General features: G+C 43.4%; 1 protein-coding gene across 1 annotated transcript in view; it reads left to right on the forward strand.

The window, feature by feature from the left end:
- Nucleotides 1–22,194, forward strand: part of SIPA1L2 (signal induced proliferation associated 1 like 2) — a 222,484-nt gene that overhangs the window by 164,682 nt on the left and 35,608 nt on the right. The window contains exons 8-11 of the mRNA XM_082424966.1: nt 975–1,551; nt 5,288–5,562; nt 19,452–19,688; nt 21,427–21,630. Of these exons, the coding sequence (XP_082281092.1) occupies nt 975–1,551; nt 5,288–5,562; nt 19,452–19,688; nt 21,427–21,630 (1,293 nt within the window). The remainder of the gene's footprint in view (nt 1–974; nt 1,552–5,287; nt 5,563–19,451; nt 19,689–21,426; nt 21,631–22,194) is intronic.

Consider the following 22,194-nt stretch of genomic DNA (forward strand, 5'->3'; position numbering starts at 1 on the left):
ATTCATTAATTCACTCTTGCTTCAAAAAGGATTTGAGACAACGAAAGCTTCTGTCTGATACAGGGGAGCATTACTGGTTTTGCCGTATTAAGATGGTTATTGCCATCACTATACATTTGATCTTTTCAGTCCCTGGAATTTCTTAAAACTTTGCTCCTATAAAATCTTCATTTAGATTTTCAAAATGTGATCAAGTGAGCATTTCCTTAAAAAAAGTGACATTCAAAACTTTGGGCCCTGTAAGCCCAATGATCATTGTGTCCAATAGCAGTGAGATCGCAAATAGCCAGCTGGGCTAACCTCACTGCTGTTGAAAAGTGTCACTGTCTCTCAGTGGTGACCGGCCACAGAGTTACAGAGCACCAAGCCGGCTACTGACCCGTCATCCCTACCTTAGCTCGCACAGCCGTGACGAGGACCACAGACCTGGTAGTTTAAACAACAGACATTTATTTCTCACGGTTCCGGAGGCTGGAAGTCCAAGATCAAGGAGTTGGCAGGTTTGGTTTTTCCTGAGGCCGCTCTCCTTGGCCTACAGATGGTCGTCTTCCTGCTGTGTCCTCACATGGTCTCTCCTCTTGTGTGTGTGCATCCCTGCTATCTTCCTGTGTGTCCACATTTCCTTCTATAAGGACACCTGTTAGACTGGATTAAGGCCCACCCTAATGGCCTCATTTTGACTTAATCATCTCTTTAAAGACCCAATCTCCAAACACAGCCACGTTCCCAGGTACTGGGGTTTTGGACTTCAGCATACAAATTTTGGAGGGACACTGCTCAGCCCATAACACCCCCTCAACTACTAAGTTTGAAAAGTTTTGCTAAAAACAAAGAAAAACGTGATACCCAGAAATGAGCATAACAAGAGTCTATGAAGTAGCTGGCTTCAGTCGAAAGTGTGGGCGTATGTCACCTTTCTGAAGCTAACTATTACGGCCCCACAATTCATCTTGTTTCTCCTTTTCCTCCCTCAGTGTTGGAGTTTCTAGATCAAAAGATGTGCCACCATTTGGTCCACCAATTCCCAAAGCCGTAACTTTCCCAAAGTCAGCAGTATTCCGGGACTTCCTTTTAGCAAAAGTAATCAATGCAGAAAACGCAGCCCACAAATCAGAGAAGTTTCGAGCGATGGCCACTCGGACGAGGCAGGAGTACTTGAAGGACCTGGCGGAGAACTTCGTCACGACCGCCACCGTGGATACCTCCGCGAAGTTCAGCTTCATTACCCTGGGTGCCAAGAAGAAGGAGAAAGTAAAGCCCAGGAAGGACGCCCACCTCTTCAGCGTCGGAGCGATCATGTGGCACGTTGTGGTGCGGGACTTCGGCCAGTCCTCGGACATTGACTGTCTCCTTGGGATTTCCAACGAGTTCATCATGCTGATCGAGAAGGATTCCAAGAACGTGGTCTTTAACTGTTCCTGCAGGGATGTCATTGGCTGGACATCTGGGTTAATGAGTATCAAAGTGTTTTACGAACGAGGAGAATGCATCCTTCTGTCCTCGGGGGACAACTGTGCCGAAGACGTCAGGGAAATTGTCCAGCGACTGGGGGTAAGTACAGGTTTCTGTTTATCCACCATCCTTAGGTCTGCAATCCCAGATTCATAGTAGCTTCTGCTGTGGAACTTCGACCCCAGTTACATCACCTAGTTACTATTTCTTAGGGGTAGAGTTTGATTTAATTTTTTTTTAATTTTTAAATTTGTATTTTATATTGGAGTATAGTTGATTAACAATGTTGTGTTATAGAGTTTGATTTTAAATGCTGTGTCCTTTTGAGCTGTTGCTGAAGCCATGAATGGTGGCGAAACACCCGTTACAGATTGATTGGAAAGGAAAAGTGAAGCCAACTTTCCAAAGGGAACATCGGGATATATTTTCATAGTGTTTCAAGGAAGGACAGGAATTTACTAGATATTATGTCTGTTTGTAGAGTCTGGCACGACAGTACCTTCCCAGGGGGAAATTAATAGGCACAGAATCACCGTTGACCATATTGATGGTCAGAGTAAGCCCTCTTTGCCGCTTCACCTCTGCATATTTATACAACAGGTATTTTTGTTTAGTCTGCCAGATTAAATACGTTATTAATCTTGCAGCCAGTTTCTTACAGAGGTTTTATAGAGTTACCCATTAAGTTAGAAAGACTTTAAGAAAAAAGTCATAAAAAAGATTGTCATTTTCAGTACAAAACCATGATGTCCGTGGTATTTAACAGTTGTATTTCTACTTCGTATTTTAACAAAGGAAGATACAGATTTTAGTTTGAGTATATACCATAGAATTTTAAGAATAAATGAAATATAAGAACAAAATGTGCTTTGACAAAAGAATTTTTCATGTGTAAATCTTCCCCCCAAGGGGATGTATATTTCATTAATTAGAGAAGATTTAGTCAAATATGGATCATGAGAAAAAGAGAAATTATACCCATTTCCTGCCCCCTTTCCTTCCACCAAATATAAACCTTTTATTATTCCAGACCACGTAGATGAGACAATGCAATCATGTCAGTGTCTGCTGGCCTTGGAGAAATAACGTCATTATTTGCAGACGCTCTTTACGGGAAAGGACCTCAGTGTGTTCAACAGCATTGAGGGCGTATGTGCGCAAGCTGAGACGTGATTCAGGGATGATTAAGTGTGTGATAAGTTTTCGTATCTGGAGAATTGAGTTATCCTGTGAGTCTCAGGACACATTGTGCTTTTAGTAATACTGCAAATACTTCTTTTTAGGAGACCTACTGAGTCATCACAATTTGTGCTCCGGAAAATACAACATAAAACACACCCACTTCACCAACCACCAAAATGCACATCCCATAGGTTCTGACACATTCACTGTTCTGTGGACCCCATTCTACCATTTTCCTAGAAAAAATGACTATATTGCTAATGTGACTAAGGTACCTGATATCTGGAATATATTTGAGGAAGTATATTCTGTGTCTCAGATGACTTGTAACGGGAGATGGTGGAAACAAACCAACCCAAAGACTGTTGGGGGGGTTAGAACAAAAGGCTGGTGCAGGGCAGGAGCAACAGAAATGGAAAGGAAGAGGATGAAGCTGTCATAGTGGAGAGATGGGGAAGGGGTGCTACTGGGCAGGTGGTGGACGCTGCATTTTCTAGTGGTGGGAAGTGAAATCAAAGGTGTCTGTTATGCAGGTAAAGACGCAGGTGGGGAATAAGAGCTCCCACCTAAAGAGACAGGTAGGGCCGGTCTACTCTCAGAAGAGCCCAGGCTTGGTTGAACGCTCTCCTGTTGCCATCTTGAAATTCTCAATAATTTTTGACTAAAGGGCCTGCATTTCTGTTTTGCACCAGACTCCACAGATGATGTAGCCAGTCCCGGATACCTGGATAGGAGGCCACCGTGGGATAATTGAGGCCAAGTAATTATGTGAGGAACTCCAGATAAATGGAGAGCATGATCCCTCAGCCTTTGCCAATGTTAAGAAGTAAGGAACAGAAGTGAGAAAGAAATCGCAAAAAGTAGGGGACGTGGCAGGTGGTTGGAAGAAATAAGAGGAAGAGACAGAACAAGTAGGACTCGGAAAAACCTTTCACTCTTCAATCTGATATATGGATGTTACATTTCAGCTGAAAATTGCATCCATATTGGAAAGAAGGCTGAGCACATGTCATATGTAGGCTTTTGGTCGGAGAGCTTAGTTGAAACAAAGCTGAAAAGGAAGTGAAGGAAAAATTTATTCAGGTTGTATATATTACAAAAGTGCCTTTTCAACAATTTTAAATTAGTTCAGTTCGTAACTTTGGAAACTTCAGTCGTTCAAAACTTCACCACTAAGACCAGCAATCCCTTTCCCCATTTTCCTAAGCCCCAAACTGTCATGTGCGCCTACAAGAAACTGATAAGCAGGGTGGGCACCGTGGCGGTAATAACCATGGTAACCTCAGCCGCACCGGTGATAACACTGAACCAGCCCCGGTCCCACAGCTGTACGTACAGTCATAGGTCTTATTGAATAGGAATCTGTGTATTCAGAGCGTGTTTCATGGAAATGGAGCATTTATTAAAACTGAAACTTCATACGTTAGCTCTGTGCTTTGGGGGATGCGGGTATGATACCTCCCAACTTTCAAGTGCCCACAAATAAGTGATGCCGTGGTCATCAAATGATATACTCCATGAGCCCATGTTTTTCTTTCAGTGCATGTGGGCTATTCTCAGTAAGCACTTTTGAGGGTGGCATTAACTAATTATTGGTGCTTTAGTTCACCGAGTGGGAGGCTTGTCTACAGACACCACGGAGGCCCGCTGGCTGGCCCACGTTTGATCTGAATGGTCCTCACCACCCAAGCGAGCAAGGGCAGGCTGTCCCCAGGAGAGGGATCCTAGGGGCTAGAACAGGATGTCCACAGGGCTGGCGCACAGAGAGCACTTAAGGTTTTCCTAACAGTCTGACTTCCTTCTGCTGCCCATCCTGTGGGCAGGCCGCTAACTGTTAGCTTGGAAGGGCTTTGGGCCATTTTTTTCTCCATTGTTTGTATATGGCACACTTTGCATATCCATTCATCCATCCATGGACACTTGAGTTACTTCCACCTTTTGACTATTGTAAATAACGCTGCTAAGAACGTGCGTGTACAAATACCCGGGTGTACCTCTTTGAGACCCTGCTTTAAATTCTGTTGGGTATATACCCAGAAGTAGAATTGCTGAGTCTCATGGTAATTCCATTTTAATTTTTTGAGGAACTGCCGTGCTGCTTTCCATAGCTGCTGCACCACTGGGCCATTTTTTAAGTTGAATAAAATTGTCTAATAGGGAATTCCCTGGCTGTCCAGTGGTTAAGACTCAGCGCTATCACTGGCAGCGGCCCAGGTTCCATCCCTGGTTGGGGAACTAAGATTCCACAAGCCACACCGTATGACCAAAAAAAAAAAAAATTGTCTAATAGGTTTTATTGCTTGATGGGTGAAAGGCGTCACATGTTTTCAGTTGCTTCAGTCCATCTGGAACAATGGAATTTATATGCTTAAGAGCCAAGTCAGGTGACATAGAAAGGAGAGGGGGGAGTTATCAGAGCCCGTCCTAAGCTCACAGGCTCTGTGTCAGTGGCTTCTAGGAAAAAGCAGGACACCTGTATCTGGTTTGCCTTTGAAGAATGAAACCTTCGTTTTACTTTTGTTATTTCCTTTGCGCCTGATGCCAGGGGTAATTACGGTAAAGTCTGGATTGAACCGTGTCCTTGTCTTGTCATCTTGTCACTGGGATGTGTGCCCCCCGCAGCGCCACCCCTCACGGTCCCCTTCCCCCTTAGATCGTGACCAGGGGCTGCGAGACTGTGGAAATGACCCTGAGGAGGAACGGGCTGGGCCAGCTGGGCTTCCACGTGAACTTCGAAGGAATCGTCGCAGACGTGGAACCTTTCGGTTTTGCGTGGAAGGCCGGCCTTCGCCAGGGGAGCCGCCTGGTGGAGATCTGCAAGGTGGCCGTGGCCACGCTGACGCACGAGCAGATGATCGACCTTCTCCGGACCTCGGTGACTGTGAAGGTGGTCATCATCCAGCCCCATGACGATGGCTCGCCTCGGAGGTAGGCTCTCATCCACGCTCGCTCCTCCTTGGCCTCTGTGGCAGGTGCTCTCCTGCAAGGTCCTCAGAAAGTGTGCTCACGTGCACCTTCCACCTAAGTTGTCTGGACGTCAACCATTCGGGCAACTTCAAAGAGCTTTAAAAAAGTCATTAGTATATAATAAATGATAAACTGTCATTTTCTAAGCATTTTGTTGGGACGTTGAAGTCATTGGTTAACAGGATATTTAAGAGATCTCATTGATTTAAGAGATCAATGTGTGGAGGAATATCGGGACATCAGATACACTGTTTGGTGACCACTCCATTCTGGTTGAACTGGTCCAGGGCTTTCTCCTAAGCTGTCATGGGAAACCTAGGAAAAGAAGTGGCTGGACTTGGAAAGCTCAGAGTGGATGGGTGGGGGGTAGGGACAAGAATGGGATTAGAAAGTGATACCATTCCATTGTCAATAGAAAGTTCCCATGCTCAATATCAAGGAAGCATTAGGCCAAGGGGAGAAAGAACTCTCACTAAGAACAAGCCACCCACCTGGCCTTGGCCCCTGTTGTGCAGCAGTGTCTATAGTGGTATCTGGAGCGCGTTTTCTCTGCCTCTGTCTCAAATGCAGTTCCCTACTGGCTGGCCAAGAGCCCTGGCTTTGGAGGGATGAAGCATGCTTGGAATCGAGGCGTTAGCTGTGTGATCTTGGGTGGGTCACATGCTCTCTCTAAGCTTCCCTTAGTATCTGTAAGATGGCATTATAATATTGCCTACCTCGTACTGTGTGATGAAGATTAAATAAGGTGATAATGTGTAAGGCACTTAGCACCTTCTGGCATGATCAACACCTTACTCATTTTAGTTAAAAGAAAAATAAACTAAAACTTTAGGATATTCATTTGAATTTTTCCATGCTGTAAAAGAAATCCTTACTCAAAGATAGGAAGGTGACTGTGCCCACTTTCTGATCTTCTGTAGTAACTGAGGTCACTCTTTCTACCCTGTCCATCTCCTTTGTCCATCCTCCAAACCAGCACCGTCCAGTCGCACTTTCTCTGATGACATGTTCCATATCTGTACCATCCAAACAGTGGCCACCAGCCACATGGGTAGCACACATTTGAAATGTGGCTAGTGTGACTGAGGAAAAGGAGTTTTCATTTTAACGAACGAATTAAGATTCAGTTAGCCACATCTGGCTCGTGGCTGTCATATTGGATAGAGGAGCTCTAAACCATGGTCTTTTTTAGAAAACAAACCAATAGTATACCACCTTCCTCTCTGGTTAATGTGCAAAATTTTGCAAAAGTGTGTCTCTGTTGGTTATCTTACCATTTGCCTCCTGCTTAACTTTCTATGGTCTTGTTTCCTCTATCTGCGCAGTAAGTTTACAGAATAAAAGTTAATGAGCTGAAATTCCTCTTGAGAGTAGTAGCCGCATGTCACAGGAAATACCCAAGGTGTTTCTTGTTGCCTTGGAGGATTCTGTCCCATTAAACCCATTTGCTCCCCAAAAATCCCATGAATCACTCATGGTGGTATGCGTACAAGAAAATCAGAGACAAAAATCACTTTCTTAAAAATGAGTCTTGGAAATAACAGAAAACAAATCCTTTAAACTTTGAAACTAAAATAATTTTGTGTTAGTCTTTTAAAATAAATTTTAAACCAGTTATTAGAAATTTTTCCATAAGATAAATTTCTTTCTTCATTGGCTAGAGTTATAGGTTTGTAAATTTTGTGGTGAGAATCAAGTCTTTTCATCTGTTTTAGAGGTTGCTTACTTCTATAGAATTAGACAAAACTGTTACCATGTTCTCCCAAAATTAACAAACAACATTTCTCTCCTATTTTTAGTTTTGGTCTCCTGTTGCTCAATAAGACATTTCTTTGAAGCTTTCAAGAGATCTGCTTAATAAAAATGTTAAAGTTATCATTATATTTGATATTTAAAACATATGATTTAGAAAAATAGAATCTCCTAAGGAATACGGAATTGTTTTTCAGCTAAAGCAAATAAACAAACAAAAACTACCATTTAAAAGTCCCGCCTGTTATTTTTTTTATCCAAGGGCATGTTATCTGCTTTGGTCTGCACATAATTAATTCTTTCTTTGTTTTAAGTGCAAATTCTCTTATTGAAGCTATTCAAGATAATTAGAGATTTTGCCTTTGTCTCCTCAGAGTATCCTTAATGTCATTCCCTGAAGATGCAGATTTTTCTCCCGTTCAATCTGGAATAACCGTCTTCTATATTTTTAACCTTAGCCAGGATTAGAACTAGCTGATCGCCTGGTAGTAAACACTCCAGAATTGGCCTGCCTGTCACCCACATTTCCAGAAGCCAGGAAGCTTTTAAGCCTAGCATGTATCATTTGAAATGCTTTCAATTCAGCCTTCCAATTTTCTGAGAATTTGAATTTGTAAATTTGCAAACCCACATTTTTGTTAGTTTTGGATCCTGGTTCTGCCTGCGACTCTCTGAGCACCCGGATAAAAGCGCTCGCTGCTGTCCGGCAGCCTCGCATCACACACAGGAAGTCATCCGTGCAGTGACAGCCGTTTGCTTTAGACTGTGATGTTGAGTGTGAAATGTCATTTTTTTTGTTTTGTTTCGTTATTTTCAACATCTTTATTGGAGTATAATTGCTTTACAGTGTTGTGTTAGTTTCTGCTGTATAACAAAGTGAATCAGCTATGTGTATACATATATCCCCATATCTCCTCCCTATTGCGTCTCCCTCCCACTCTCCCTATCCCACCCCTCTAGGTGGTCACAAAGCACCGAGCTGATCTCCCCATGTCATGCAGCTGCTTCCCACTAGCTATCTGTCTTACATTTGGTAGTGTATATATGTCCGTGCCACTCTTCTCACTTCGTCCCAGCTTACCCTTCCCCCTCCCCGTGTCCTCAAGTCCATTCTTTACATCTGTGTCTTTATTCCTGTCCTGCCCCTAGGTTCATCAGAAACTTTTCTTTTTTTAGATTCTATATATATATGTTAGCATACGGTATTTGTTTTTCTCTTTCTGACTTACTTCACTCTGTATGACAGACTCTAGGTCCATCCACCTCACTACAAATAACTCAATTTCATTTCTTTTTATGGCTGAGTAATATTCCTTGTGTATATGTGCCACATTTTCTTTATCCATTCATCTGTCGATGGACACTTAGGTTCCTTCCATGACCTGGCTATTGTACATAGTGCTGCAATGAACATTGTGGTACATGTCTCTTTTTGAATGATGGTTTTCTCAGGGTATATGCCCAGTGGTGGGATTGCTGGTTCATATGGTAGTTCTATTTTTAGTTTTTTAAGGAACCTCCATACTGTTCTCCATAGTGGCTGTATCAATTTACATTCCCACCAACAGTGCAAGAGGGTTCCCTTTTCTCCACACCCTCTCCAGCATTTATTGTTTGTAGGTTTTTTGATGATGGCCATTCTGACTGGTGTGAGGTGATACCTCATTGTAGTTTTGATTTGCATTTCTCTAATGATTAGTGATGTTGAGCATCTTTTCACGTGTTTGTTGGCAATCTGTATATCTTCTTTGGAGAAATGTCTGTTTAGGTCTTCTGCCCATTTTTGGATTGGGTCGTTTGTTTTTTTGATATTGAGCTGCATGAGCTGCTTGTATATTTTGGAGATTAATCCTTTGTCCGTTGCTTCACTTGCAAATATTTTCTCCCACTCTGAGGGTTGTCTTTTCGTCTTGTTTATGGTTTCCTTTGCTGTGCAAAAGCTTTTAAGTTTCATTAGGTCCCATTTGTTTATTTTTGTTTTTATTTCCATTTCTCTGGGAGGTGGGCCAAAAAGGATCTTGCTGTGATTTATGTCATAGAGTGTTCTGCCTATGTTTTCCTCCAAGAGTTTTACAGTGTCTGGCCTTACATTTAGGTCTTCAATCCATTTTGAGTTTATTTTTGTGTATTGTGTTAGGAAGTGTTGTAATTTCATTCTTTTACATGTAGCTGTCCAGTTTTCCCAGCACCACTTATTGAAGAGGCTGTCTTTTCTCCATTGTATACTCTTGCCTCCTTTATCAAAGATAAGGTAAGCATATGTGCGGGTTTATCTCTAGGCTTTCTATCCTGTTCCATTGATCTATATTTCTGTTTTTGTGCCAGTACCATGCTGTCTTGATTACTGTAGCTTTGTAGTATAGTCTGAAGTCCGGGAGCCTGATTCTTTCATCTCCGTCTTTCTTTCTCAAGATTGTTTTGGCTTTTCGGGGTCTTTTATGTGAAACGCCGTTTTACGTTTCCTCCCCACTCTAAGCAAGTTTAGCCTTCTGCATTATTAGATTTTTTAAAGAAATTGTAGAGGAGGGTGTAAAAGAAGAAATGAGCAGCACTTTGCTCATTTTGAAAATTAAAATACAAACTTTTTTTTAATTTTTATTTTATATTGGAGTATAGTTGATTTACAATGTTGTATTAGTTTCAGGTGTACAGCAAAGTGATTCAGTTATGCATATATGTATATCCATTCTTTTTCATATTCTTTTCCCATGTAGGTTATTACAGACTATTAAGTTCCCTGTGCTATACAGTGGGTCCTTGTTGGTAATGTCCAAACCTTTTAAAGGAAATATCACTTAGTACCATTACTCCTACAGCAAAATACACAAAGAGATTCCTCCAGGTAAAACTACACATTTGATTTGTGGCGTGGAAAAGGACCCCATCTTTCACAAATTGGCTCTTAGGCCTTGTCAGGGAGGCAGCCAAAAGAAAACATTCATTTAATGGACGTGTGTATGTAATTCTTCCTTTTAAGTTGTCTTTAATATAATAGCCATGAGGACTAGCAAAATGGCCAAGTTAATGAATTACAAGATATTTCAGTCTTCGTAAACATTGTGAATAAAAGAGCGAAAAATGCTTCAATTCATTTTTTCCATTATCAGCTTTTTTTTGTCCTGCAGGATATCAGGGGGAGGTAATTCTCCTCGGAGCCCATCTGCTCCTGTCAGCAGTGGGAGAGGCCTGTCGTTTAATAGACTCACTCCTAGTTGTCCGCAGGTCAGAAGGTGTTTGCTTACGACTCAGAAGCTGCTGGATTAAATGAAGTCTTTAGCTGGGGAAGTATTTATGTGGAATCAAAAGGCACCCCGCGTTTTGAAGTCCCATTCTCAAGCCTCAGAGTGATGATAGCTCAGCTGTCTCTTGGCTTGAAAGGAAAGCAGAGCCATATTTTATTTTCCTTGTGGAGTCCCAGAGAAGACCAAGCAGGGAAGGTTCCCTTTGGGAATGCTTATTAACTGATCTCGTGCTGGCAATGGATCCGGGAGAGGCTGCGTAGAGATTGGGAATGAGTGGCCAGAAGCAGTTAGGGAATAGCACTCTTCAAATGGAAATGAGGTTTGAAAGGGAGCAAGGACATTTCCCAAGCAGACAGTGTCCATGGCAAAGATGAAGAACAGTTTTCAAGACTCTTAATTAAGCATTCCTTGGTTTTGCAAGGCAGGGCATGGCCCCAGCCCCTAGCCTTCCAAGGTGACTGACATTTTATCAGTGTCATTTTAAGGAAAGCACATCGACTTAAAAGGCTGATATAAAGGAAATAGCAACTCATCAGAGTTATGCATGAGTTCTTGTACAATGTGAGTGATTTAGTAAATATGTCCAATAAAAATGGAAATGAAATTCCATGCTGTGGTGCATCTGTTTTGTGTGATTTTTCATACTTTGTTGACATACTATCCAAGGCATATTTTTCTATATAATGCAAAACAGTGGAAATTATCTCATGTTATCATGGCTTTAAATTGTTGTTCTCTGATCATTCTATAAAATTGAAGCTGTATGTTCTTGTCTTCTGTTTGGCTGCCAGTTGCCGTGACCGTTCCAACTCCCCAAAGTACGCAGAGGGGGACGTGGAAATAGAAATGGGAAGGAAAACTCAATTTTGTCAGATTAGCAGTTGATTGATAGATAGATAGATAGATAGATAGATAGATAGATAGATAGATAGATGATAGATAGTGTGTTGTAATCTGGATTAAACTGAGGTTTTAGATTAGGGTTCCAATTTATGTGTATAGATAAGAAAAATCAGTTCCATCTGGTATTGTCTCATGGGCCCTCAAGTTATGAATTTTAATGTGAACTGTGAAAAAAATACGGAACTTGAGGTTCCCAAAGTAACCTGAAGCACGGTCACAATTCTGTGTCCTCTGCCCAGTCCTCCAATATAATGTTTGAATTATGTTATCCCTCCTAGAATATAAACATGGAGTTACAGAACGAACGTAAGGTAGGTTGCCTTACGTTTACTGTGCATTCACTTCTTTCATTCATTCCTTCACTCGGCAGTAGTTTGTGCCAGAAGCTGCTGGGCACCAGGGCTGTTAAAAATGGAAAGGACAGGCATAATCTTTACATCCGTGGGCTCCTTTTTGTCTGTGTGGCATTCTAAAGTACAGGACTTCCCATTTATATTTTTGCTACTTAAAAATGGCTTTCTCAAACTAGAGCAAGAGCTTATATCTGGAGAATAAGTATGTCAGTGCTGAAAACACTCCCACCCTCTGCCGTCAGTCATCTACACCTTAGTGCCTCTGCTTTTTTGGCAGTTTGAGATGTTGTGACATTGACACAGTGACCAGGATGCGAAGGGGGACAGTAAAGCACGAGCTTTCTGTCCCTTAGGCAAGTAACTGTCTCATGCTTGACTAGTGACACTGCGCAGTGGTGATGGACAGCCAGTGAATATGCGCTCTCGTGGAAATATATTCATCAGAAATCAGGCGACACATAGCTGTTGAGTCCTCTGTTGAACTGTGAAGTATATAATGTAATAGAATGTTTTTCCTCAACAAACTTTCTAAGGAAAAAAAAAAAAAGGGTAGTGGTTGGCTTCACAAAGAACTGTTTGGCCCTGTTTTAAGTCGAACGCTGTGTTAGGTACTGGGGTGCAGAGGGTGAAGACACATCCCACCCCGTGTCTGGTGAGAAGGAAAGGCCTGGAAGCTGATGAATTATTCAGTAGCAGCCAGCCTCACTTCCCGTGTAATAGGCACGCACCTTTTCAATTCAAAGACCTTTATTCAAAGGGCTTGGTCAAGTGGGTTTCTGGTCTAGATGTCTCTTTTACTATCTGTAGTCTAGGTGTCTTTTTTTATCTTAAATTAAGGAAATTGGTAGAAAAGTGAATTAATATTTCATTTAGTGCCTATTTCAGATATGACACTGCCCTTACCTTTACAGTAAGTTATCTCCCTATTGGAAGCGTTTAATTTTTTTATGCAGCAGAAAGAGTTTGTGATTCGAGTGAATGAGCCCCAATTATCCCTGTCACCTTGTTGGATAATTTGGAAAGAGTCTTTTAGCTGTTAGCAGGCTATTAGCATAACAGACATTAAAATGATTAAAATATCGGTGATTACTTCAATCCCTAGGGCTACGAGGGCTCTTTGACAAAGTGCATAATATAAAAGAAGCAGGTAGTTCGTTTGAGGGGATCTATCTGCCTTTGTTTCCAAAGACCCCTTCAGGTCCTAGTGGAAACGGACAGGATGTGGGCCTCATTAACTGTTCTTTGGTAGTTTCCTAAGGAGATGGGCATGTGTTTTGGAAAGAGTACCGAGCTAGGAGTCAGCTTCCCGGTTCCAGGGTAAAAGCTGTCTCACCTTTCCAAAGTCTCTGAGCCTTCTGAAAATTGGACACGTCCTTTGTACTGCCTCAGACATTTTTGTGAAATTGAAATGGTGTAGTGTAGGTGGAAACCTGTAAAGTGTCATACAAGGGAAGTGTGGGTTAGAAGTAACGGATAACATCGCAATATGTTGGAAGACGTCATCACTAGATTAGTGGGTTCAGGTGAAGGTTCGCTGTGATGCCACCAAACAAAGTGAAACCAACAGGCAATTTCAGAGTAAATGCAAGTTGTAATTACATGATTAAGCTGTGCTGTGGGCCCATGGTTTACCCACTCGACGTCCTGCTAATTTATTCAACTTTTTTGAACAGAAAGAATACGTCTCGTTCCTTTAAACTTTCTCAGTTCTCTAGGTTTGGGGATTTTTTGTTGTTGTTGTTATTGTTGTTGTTACTCTTCAAAAGTATTTATCCCTATTTATTATCCCTAGGACATTTCCCCTTTCTTCGTTTTTGAAAGTCACGGGTCCTACTTTGATATAAGATGAAAGAAGAAAGTAACAGGATGATGCTTTGTTCTACAGGTGAATGTACACGAAGGGAATTTTACAGCTCTAAACTTTTCTGCACTTCCGATTGTTACATCAAGTTAAACTTTACAATTCTAGAATTCTATAAATATATATTATCTAGAAAGAACTTTCAGGAAAGTGTATGGGCCTTTTGCTGTTTTATATTGACTGTCTCTATAGAAGCAAAAATTAATAGTATCCGTTTGAAACTAACTTCTTTCCTTGAAGCTGTTGCTTTAGGAAGCTTGCATACTTCGTATAATTTAATCTCGACACACCCTCTGCTGTCACTATTCCGCTTGCAGGAGGAGAAACGTGGGTCCAAAGAGATTGTCCCATTTCTGAGCTACACATTGACAGGTCTGGGTTTTGAGCCCAGGGCATAGACTTCTCTCTTCAGTGGAGAACAGTTTGATTGCTATAGAGAGTTCCTGCTGGGAGTGAATAGAGAACACTCTGCAGCTTGGCTGGGCTCAGACAGTGATGGTCCTGATGGTCAGGCTGCTGAGGTTGAATGGCTCCTTTAAAGAACTGAGTCCGCAACCTGGCCAGCAGTGATTCTGCTTCAAGAGCCCATTTATTGATGCTGAATGGAGGGTGCTTCTGGGAAACTGGAGGTGTCATTTGAAAGGAATGATGCCATCTTGGGGACCTTTGCTGGTGTCTCTGAAGTTGTGCGTCTGTAGCTACAGTGCTGGGCAGTGAGCGTGGGTGCCTGTTAGCTGTGAATAGAGAGGACACCACCTTTGCGCTGGCCGTGCCCAGAAGCTGGGATGTGGAAGCAGCCACAGACTCGAAATCTACAGGTGGGAAACCCTGGTCTCGGGAGCTTCCGGAAGCAGAGGAGAACACAGATGCGTGTGGATGTGAGGAAGTCACTGAGTGTCTCTCGTACAGGAATAAGCCATCCTGCGGAGCCCACAGTGCCAGGTTTAGAAGGACAACGGGATTGTTTGTCAGATCAAAGCAGTCAAACGTAAGATCCTCTGAGGGCTGCAACTCACGGAACCACTTGTTATTCTTACAGTTTTGTAGTGTCACATTTTTAACCGGCACGTTTTTTATGATGTTCTTGGTCTCCAGAATGTTTTCCCTTCCAGGATAGACGACTGAGAGAGATTATTAGCTTCAGAAAAGTTACTGGCTAGACAAGCAATGTTAAAAATTACGTTTATTTTGATCCCCGAAGCTGAGTTTGTATTGATCTCTACCTAGCATGGTAATCTGGAGCGTAAGTAGATGATGTTTGTTATTGAGCAAAGAGGAAGTCGTGTCACTGCCCACACGTTAGTGATCCCCCAGCCTTAGCTAAGTCTTTGAGTGCCTCCTTTTGGCAAGAACACCATAAAAACGGTGCCAGAGGCTAGAAATGCCACTCACATCCATTGACTCGATTTGGTATGTTGAAAGGAGATGGAGCACGTTTATCAGTGAGGTCTGGATTTCTACACGAATGCGGGAAAGCAAAAGACCTAAGTCTTTTCTTCAAAAAATGGTTCAGTTGCACACAAGATTAGCAGCTCACTCGTTCGGGAATGACTTCTTGTGCTGGGTCTTCTTTGCACCTGGTCAGTTTGGGTTTGAATTGGCCTTTACTTCCCAGAAATGTGTGCCGTGTGCCCTTCACAGAAGTGCCAGGTTGGATACTCAGATGAGCTGAGATCTTGCCTGGCGTCCTGTGCTCCGGCCCCCCAAGGGGGAGAGAGAAGAGTGCTCACGGGCAGGTGCAGTTCCTGGCCCCTGCTGCAGCGTGAGCGCCTCTGCAGACTGATTTGTAATTCTTATTCTACACCTCTTCCCATTTCCCTAAAAATTAGTTGAATTTCCATATGTCTCCTTCAAGGACTTCCTCATACTTCTGGAGCAGAGCTGAGTTTGACTAGGTTTGATGATATGTTATAATTAGTGGTGTTTATTGGATGTCTTGGTCATAGAAGTAAACAAAGCAAAAATCTCTTTTGTAAGAGTAGTTACTGTAAAAGTGTCATAACAGAATTAATTTTGAATTTAAAATAAAGATATTCTATAAGCTGATTTTTATTAGGGCAAACGAATGCCCATGTTTAGTATTAAAAGATCATTTACATATGACCTTGTGCAAGAGGTTGGAAATGAAATATTCACCCCTGATTCTCTCTTCAACCTAATGCATGGCACAAGTTTTTGTCAGCAGTCTCTAAAATATTAGTCATGATTATGCATTTATATAACATTTTTTTCATCCGAGATTGAAGCTAAATTACAGCATCTTACTGAAGACTACAATCTATGAGCATGAATTAAAGACACCGTACTACCCAGCCATCTGTCTTCTCTTTTCTCATTCTTTCTTTTAATTTTTTTTATTTTTTAAGTTTTTAAATAAATTTATTTGTTTTAGTTATTTTTATTTTTGGCCGCGTTGGGTCTTCGTTCCTACGCGGGGGCTACTTTTGTGGTGTGTGGGCTTCTCATTGCAGTGGCTTCTCTTATTGCAGAGCACGGGCTCTAGGCGTGTGGTGTGTGGTGTGTGGGCTTCTCATTGCGGTGGCTTCTCTTATTGCAGAGCACGGGCTCTAGGCGTGCGGGCGTCAGTAGTTGTGGCTCGCGGGCTCTAGAGCGCAGGCACAGTAGTTGTGGCACACGGGCCCAGTTGCTCCGCAGCATGTGGGATCTTCCCAGACCAGGGCTCGAACCCCTGTCCCCTGCGTTGGCAGGCAGATTCTTAACCACTGCGCCACCAGGGAAACCCCTCATTCTTTCTTTTTAAACCAAACCCAATCAACTGGGAACCCAAACAAACACTGGAAATGCAAGGTGCCCTTTAGTCCCTAGGATTCACGGTTCACGTGCCTTTCATTCAAAACATAACTCCGGGACCTGTCACTTTGGTTGGTCTCTGTTAGAGATTCCTTGACTTGGACGATTCAGACAGCTTCAGCCTTTGAGACACCGAAGCCTGAGGTTCACCTGAACATCCAGTGACTTGCTTACAACATCGGTTCCGGGGGATTACAAGAGTCGGTTTTCTTGACGTTTTGATGTATACTAATATCCCACCTTTATGATGTCTGATTACGTCATTGGCCATATGCATGAGTCAGTAGTCCCAGGGGATGTGGTATCTAGTTAAATAGAAAAACACTTGGAAACAATATAAGTCCGTGAGCAAAAAATTGTAGCGTCTTGGCATTTTATTTAAAAAAATGCAATCCAATGTAAATCTCGACTTATTAAATTTGACCAGTAACTTAGCACATTCAGTAAATCAAGAGTAATTTAAACTTGCTTAGATAAAGAGAGGTGAATTTTGCTTTGGGGGAAGGAGAGTTAAAATAAAAGATAGGAAGTCAAGTTTACTGGTAAAGAGATAATCCCTGCCCCATTCTGTGTAACAGGCATACGTATCTCCTTAGGATGCTTTATTCAGTTCATTTCTTCTATTCTCAAAGGGTGGCACCACCATCCATTTGGTTTCCCAAGTCAAAAAGCAGAGCATTGTTTTTGGTTTCTATCCCTTCTCTCTGTCCCAAGCTCCAAGTACTGTTGATTTGACAGGTGAGAACTTTTCACCCAGCATTGCTGTTGAGAAGAATGGACCATTCAGTGACCCAGGCCTTTGTGTGGGCCCTGCACCTGACACTTAGGGTCTCTGCTTTAACCCAGGACTCTGAATTCCACAATAATACGTCTTGATACGGACCTTTTTTTCATTCATTCTACTAGAGACCGTCAAATCTGGTTTTACCTATCTTCTATTTCTGGAAATTTTCTTGTATTATTTCTTAATCATTTCTTCCCACTATTTTCTCTCTCTTCTCTTTCTCTGTTAGGTGGATGTTAGACTTCTGGGATTGAACTTGAATTTTCTTGCATTTGCTCTCCTGTAACGTTTTGGGAGAGTTCCTCAGTTTACCTTCCACCTGTCTTAACTGGATTTTTTATTTTGAATTTTAGCCATCCTCTTTTTAAATTTCAAAAGTTCCTTCTCTTTCTCTGAGGGTGGTGAGCCTCATGGCAGGGTGATCAGGTGGCATACACCTGCTTGTCTTTACTCTGGAGAAAGATCCCTGTTCTTTGAGGCGTGACCCTGAAGCTGGGTTTGGAGGAAGGAGGAGCAACTCGGGGTCTCGTTTCTAGTGAACCTTTTACTTCACCTTTTGTTTTCAGCTGTTCTCTTCTGGGTACCTCGTGACCTTGAGTCCCTCCTTTCAGGATGGGATCTCGAGACCGTTGCTCCTGCCCTCTAGAGGCGGGGGTGGGTATTGCCAGACGGGGCCCAGTGCTGCCTGGACCCCAGGGTCACACTTTTCTCTGCTCACTCCTTCCCTTCCCCTTCCGCTCTCTGTGGCATCTCTGTTCCTACACCTGTTCAAGTGTGCAAGGGGATGGTCGTGTTTCTCTTTGTCTTTCCCTCTGCACACGCTTGGGTTTGCCTTTCTCTGCTCCACCATTGACGTTCTCCCATTTGCCTTCCATCTTTTTTCTTTCTTTTTTAAATTCATCATATTTATTAAAATCTAATTAACACCATAGCATTTACCCATTTTTAGAATATTTTCAGAGTTGTGCAACCATCACCCCATTCCAATTTTAGAAAATCCTAATCATCTGAAAAAGAAACCTTGTTCTGATTTAGAGACACTCTCTATTCCCATCCCCAATCCTAGGTGACAGCTTATCTACTGTCCTTCTCTATAGATTTTCCAGTCTTGATATTGCCTTCCATCTTTATATACTGTGTTTTGGTGTCTCCAAGTTTTGTTGATGGTCCACTTTGTTTTTGTTTTTTGTTCTCTTTGTTCTTTTGTAATGATTCTGAAAAGTTTTACTCCACCATCTTGAGGATGGAAGTCTCCTGTTTAAAGAGCGATACCTTATTGCCCTAATCGATTTCTTAGAGTGAATATGAGAAAGTTTTTCTGCTGACTCCGGAACGTCTAGGGAGAGGCATGGCTTCATTCATGTGGTAACTTGGGATAATTTACCTTGACACTCAAATTTGAGACTTACCGAGTCTCCCTGTGTCCTGGCCAAACAGCACCAATTGGCTTTGCAGGTCCCTTTGGTCAAGTCAGTAGTACTATGTGCACGGTGTAACTTGAGGGATGCCTGAGATCACATTTTTCAGGCTAAAGGGTCTTACATCCCTGACTGATCATTTGAGCCCGCAGGAGATGAGCTTGTGAGAACCCGTGGGAGTGGCCGTGTAACTAAGACCACACGTGACTTTGACAGGATGGACACTCAGGCTTTTCCCTTGACTGTGACAGCTTTTGCTAAGTTTGTTTTTCACTTTTCTCAGACTTGGTATAACATGTGACTCTGATTCCCGATGATATAACTGTACTTTCAAATATCCGTTCAGATTATATATGAGGCGTTTTTAATCGATGAAAGTTTATTTATCACCCATGTTCAATGCAGATGATTCAGTGTATGCAAAGTGGTTAAAGGTATATGGCAGTCTGTCCACGAAGTTTGCAGACTACCTGGAGAGACAGAGCCTATGAATGAAACACCTGACAGGTGTATCTGTAGGCTAATCAGAGCCACAGGCGTGAGACTGGCTCCTCCTGACCCGTGCTGGCGGATGAACAGACAAGGCCACCGTCGCCAGGGCTGCTCCTGAGGGTGATGGCTCTCGTCGCTGTCTGTGCGCCCCCAGAAGCACGTGCGCGGTTGCGAGTGACGGTGCTGAGGGCTCAGCGCTGGGCACCCCCCGACCATCTCTTCTTGGCTCCACAGAGGGTGTTCGGAGCTCTGCCGGATCCCCATGGTGGAGTACAAGCTCGACAGCGAGGGCACCCCCTGTGAGTACAAGACCCCCTTCCGGAGGAACACCACGTGGCACCGAGTGCCCACGCCCGCCCTGCAGCCCCTGCCCAGGGCCTCCCCGGTGCCCGGCACGCCTGACAGGCTGCAGTGCCAGCCGCTGCTCCCACGCAGCACCTCCTTTGACCGGAAGCTGCCCGACGGCACCAGGTAAGGCTGGTACCGTTTCCTCAAGGGCAGCCCTTGGGAAGCTCTTGCAGCTAGAACTTCAGAGGGTCAGGGGGACTTTTTTGTGGCTTAATCATTTCTGAGTTAGCTTGTTCTGACCAAGTGGGCAGGAAGGGTGGCCGGGCGGGCCCCAGATGCTGGGGTGCTTGGGGTCCTGGCCCAGCGATTATGCTGATGGCATGCAGGTCCTCCCCACGGACGCTGCCCCCCAGGGCCACGGCCATCCCTCTCCACCGCGATCCTCCTGTCAACTCGCTCTCCAAACCATCTCGGGAAAGATATCTGAGAAACCATTTTGCAGGAGCCTCTAGATAAATATGAAGGGTATGAGTATAAAGAAAACAAAGCTGCAAAATCAGTGATGAAATCCCATCACCCTCGTGGGCGTAGTATTTTCAGAGGTCCTGGGATCATTAGCATCTCTTTGTTTTTCTCTCCCATTTTAAGCAAAGGGAGTTGAGTTTTAAATTAAGTTTTTCCCTGAGAGAATGCACTCGTTTAAAAGTTAAATCCAACAGCATTAGAAGCTGGTGAGAATTTCGGGGTTTACGTAATTCGCAAAGGTAGTTTTAAGTGAACAACGTAGTAAATTTGTTTTGTTGTGGTTGTTGATTCCTACTCCTTTTGTTTTAACTTTCGCATAACTTACGGGCCATGGAGACACCATGAGTTTCCTCCAAATGTCTTGTCAGGCTCTCGTCTAATAGAGCGTATGCTGTAAGCAGACGCTGGGCCAGGCTGTTTGCTTGGCGGGTCATCACCTTGGCCTGTTACTCAGCCTCTCCCAGTCTCCAGTTTCCTCGTCTGAAATATCAATTTAGCAATAATAGAGACCTCCACCGGGCATTAGGACGATTGAGTCGATCAAGAGAGGTAAACTGCTTAGAACCATTCCTGGCACGTAGGAAGCCTATATAGGTATTAATAATCATTGCTAAGATGAAAACATGTGGTCTTCCTCTGCTTCCTCCATTCTACGAAAGAGTGCAGGAACGGTGTTACTTTAACTTGACACTAAGTCATCTGGGCTCTCGCTCTCCCTTCTCAAAGGTCTGCTGAGTTGATAAACTTCCCATATTCAGAGAAATGCACATAGTACATAGCCCAGGTGGAAAGGGTGACATCTGGAAGGGAAGGGGTCTGCAGAACGTCCCTTATTAACATAGAATTTAGTAAATTATAAGGAAGGGTTCTAATAACAACAGGGAAAGTTGGCGAGCACATCTTCATCAAGTGCATTCTCACGAGTATCATTCATTTTTGTGTGTCTGAAATAAATAGGATGGCATTCAATCGATGCGTGGAAATAAATGGCTTTGCCAAATTTAGGGTTTTCTCTCTGTATGGATTTTAAATATAGAACCACAACGTGCCTTGCATTAAGTTTCACAGACCAAGCAGTAGTGATGTTTTCATAGTTCTGTGTTCTTAGGGGTTCCGCGTGTTTCACTGGCGTCATTAGCTGTGCTTTAAATCTTTAGATGGCGAAGCCTTGTTTCTGCCACATCTCTTTCTTATAATAAATTACCAACCGTAAACCACCTGAAATCTCATGGCATCACCAGTTCTTAGTGTATTTGTCCACGATTGCGATGCCTGTTTCTCCTTTTCTTCATTACTGAAAAATGAATTCATTTGTAAAACAAAACAAGCCAGGTCAGGATGTTGGCAGCCCACAGACCCCTCAGGGCCCGGTTACTGATTCTAGTCAACCTTTCAGAAGTTCACCCAGCAACCAGTCCTCCTCCAGCGATCCCGGACCCGGCGGGAGCGGACCCTGGAGACCGCAAGTTGGATACGACGGGTACCGCTCATTTTCACCTTCCTGCGGGCCCCTTGGGGGGGACTTGTTTGCGGGGCGCATTCAGAAGCGCTTACTGTGCACGAGGCCACTGGGGGACAGAGAAATGAGGACAGGCCTTTGATAGGATGAGTGTATCCAGGCTGGATAGCTGATCATTTCTATGGAGGTGGCACTCATTTGTCTGTATTCTGAGCTTGTCTGATTTTTTTTTTTTTTTAATAAGGGAGAGTCTTTCTGAACATGTGAAAATTAAGCATTTGGAGACCCTGTGGGCGATGGCCCTTGGGAGTTTCCCTTCACTTGAACTGCTGACGAGGAATAAATTCACAGCCTCTCTTGAAAGTGTTTTCTCTCCCAAACCCAGCCCAGAATCAGACAAGGCAGATTTAGCAGGTCCCTTGTAGTGTGTGAGCAGCATCTAGGACCCTGAGGGCGCCTGTGAACAGGGCACAGAATTGACTGATACAGTCACTGATACAGGGGAAACAGCAGGGGCGGGTGTGCTTTCCCGTGGAGATGCGGGCCTGGCTCACGGCAGCAGTGTTTCTGTGTGCTGCTGGGACCCAGTGTTGTCTCTGCTGCTCAAAGTTGCTGGCTGCACTGATTAGACAAGAGAATCGCCAGGTCAGCCGGGGAGGCTTTCACCGCACCAGAGAACCTTCTATTACTGTTCTCGCACATGCC

The sequence above is a fragment of the Balaenoptera physalus genome (genome assembly GCF_965194825.1).
Source record: "Balaenoptera physalus genome assembly, chromosome: 14".
In the NCBI taxonomy this organism is placed as follows: domain Eukaryota; kingdom Metazoa; phylum Chordata; class Mammalia; order Artiodactyla; family Balaenopteridae; genus Balaenoptera; species Balaenoptera physalus.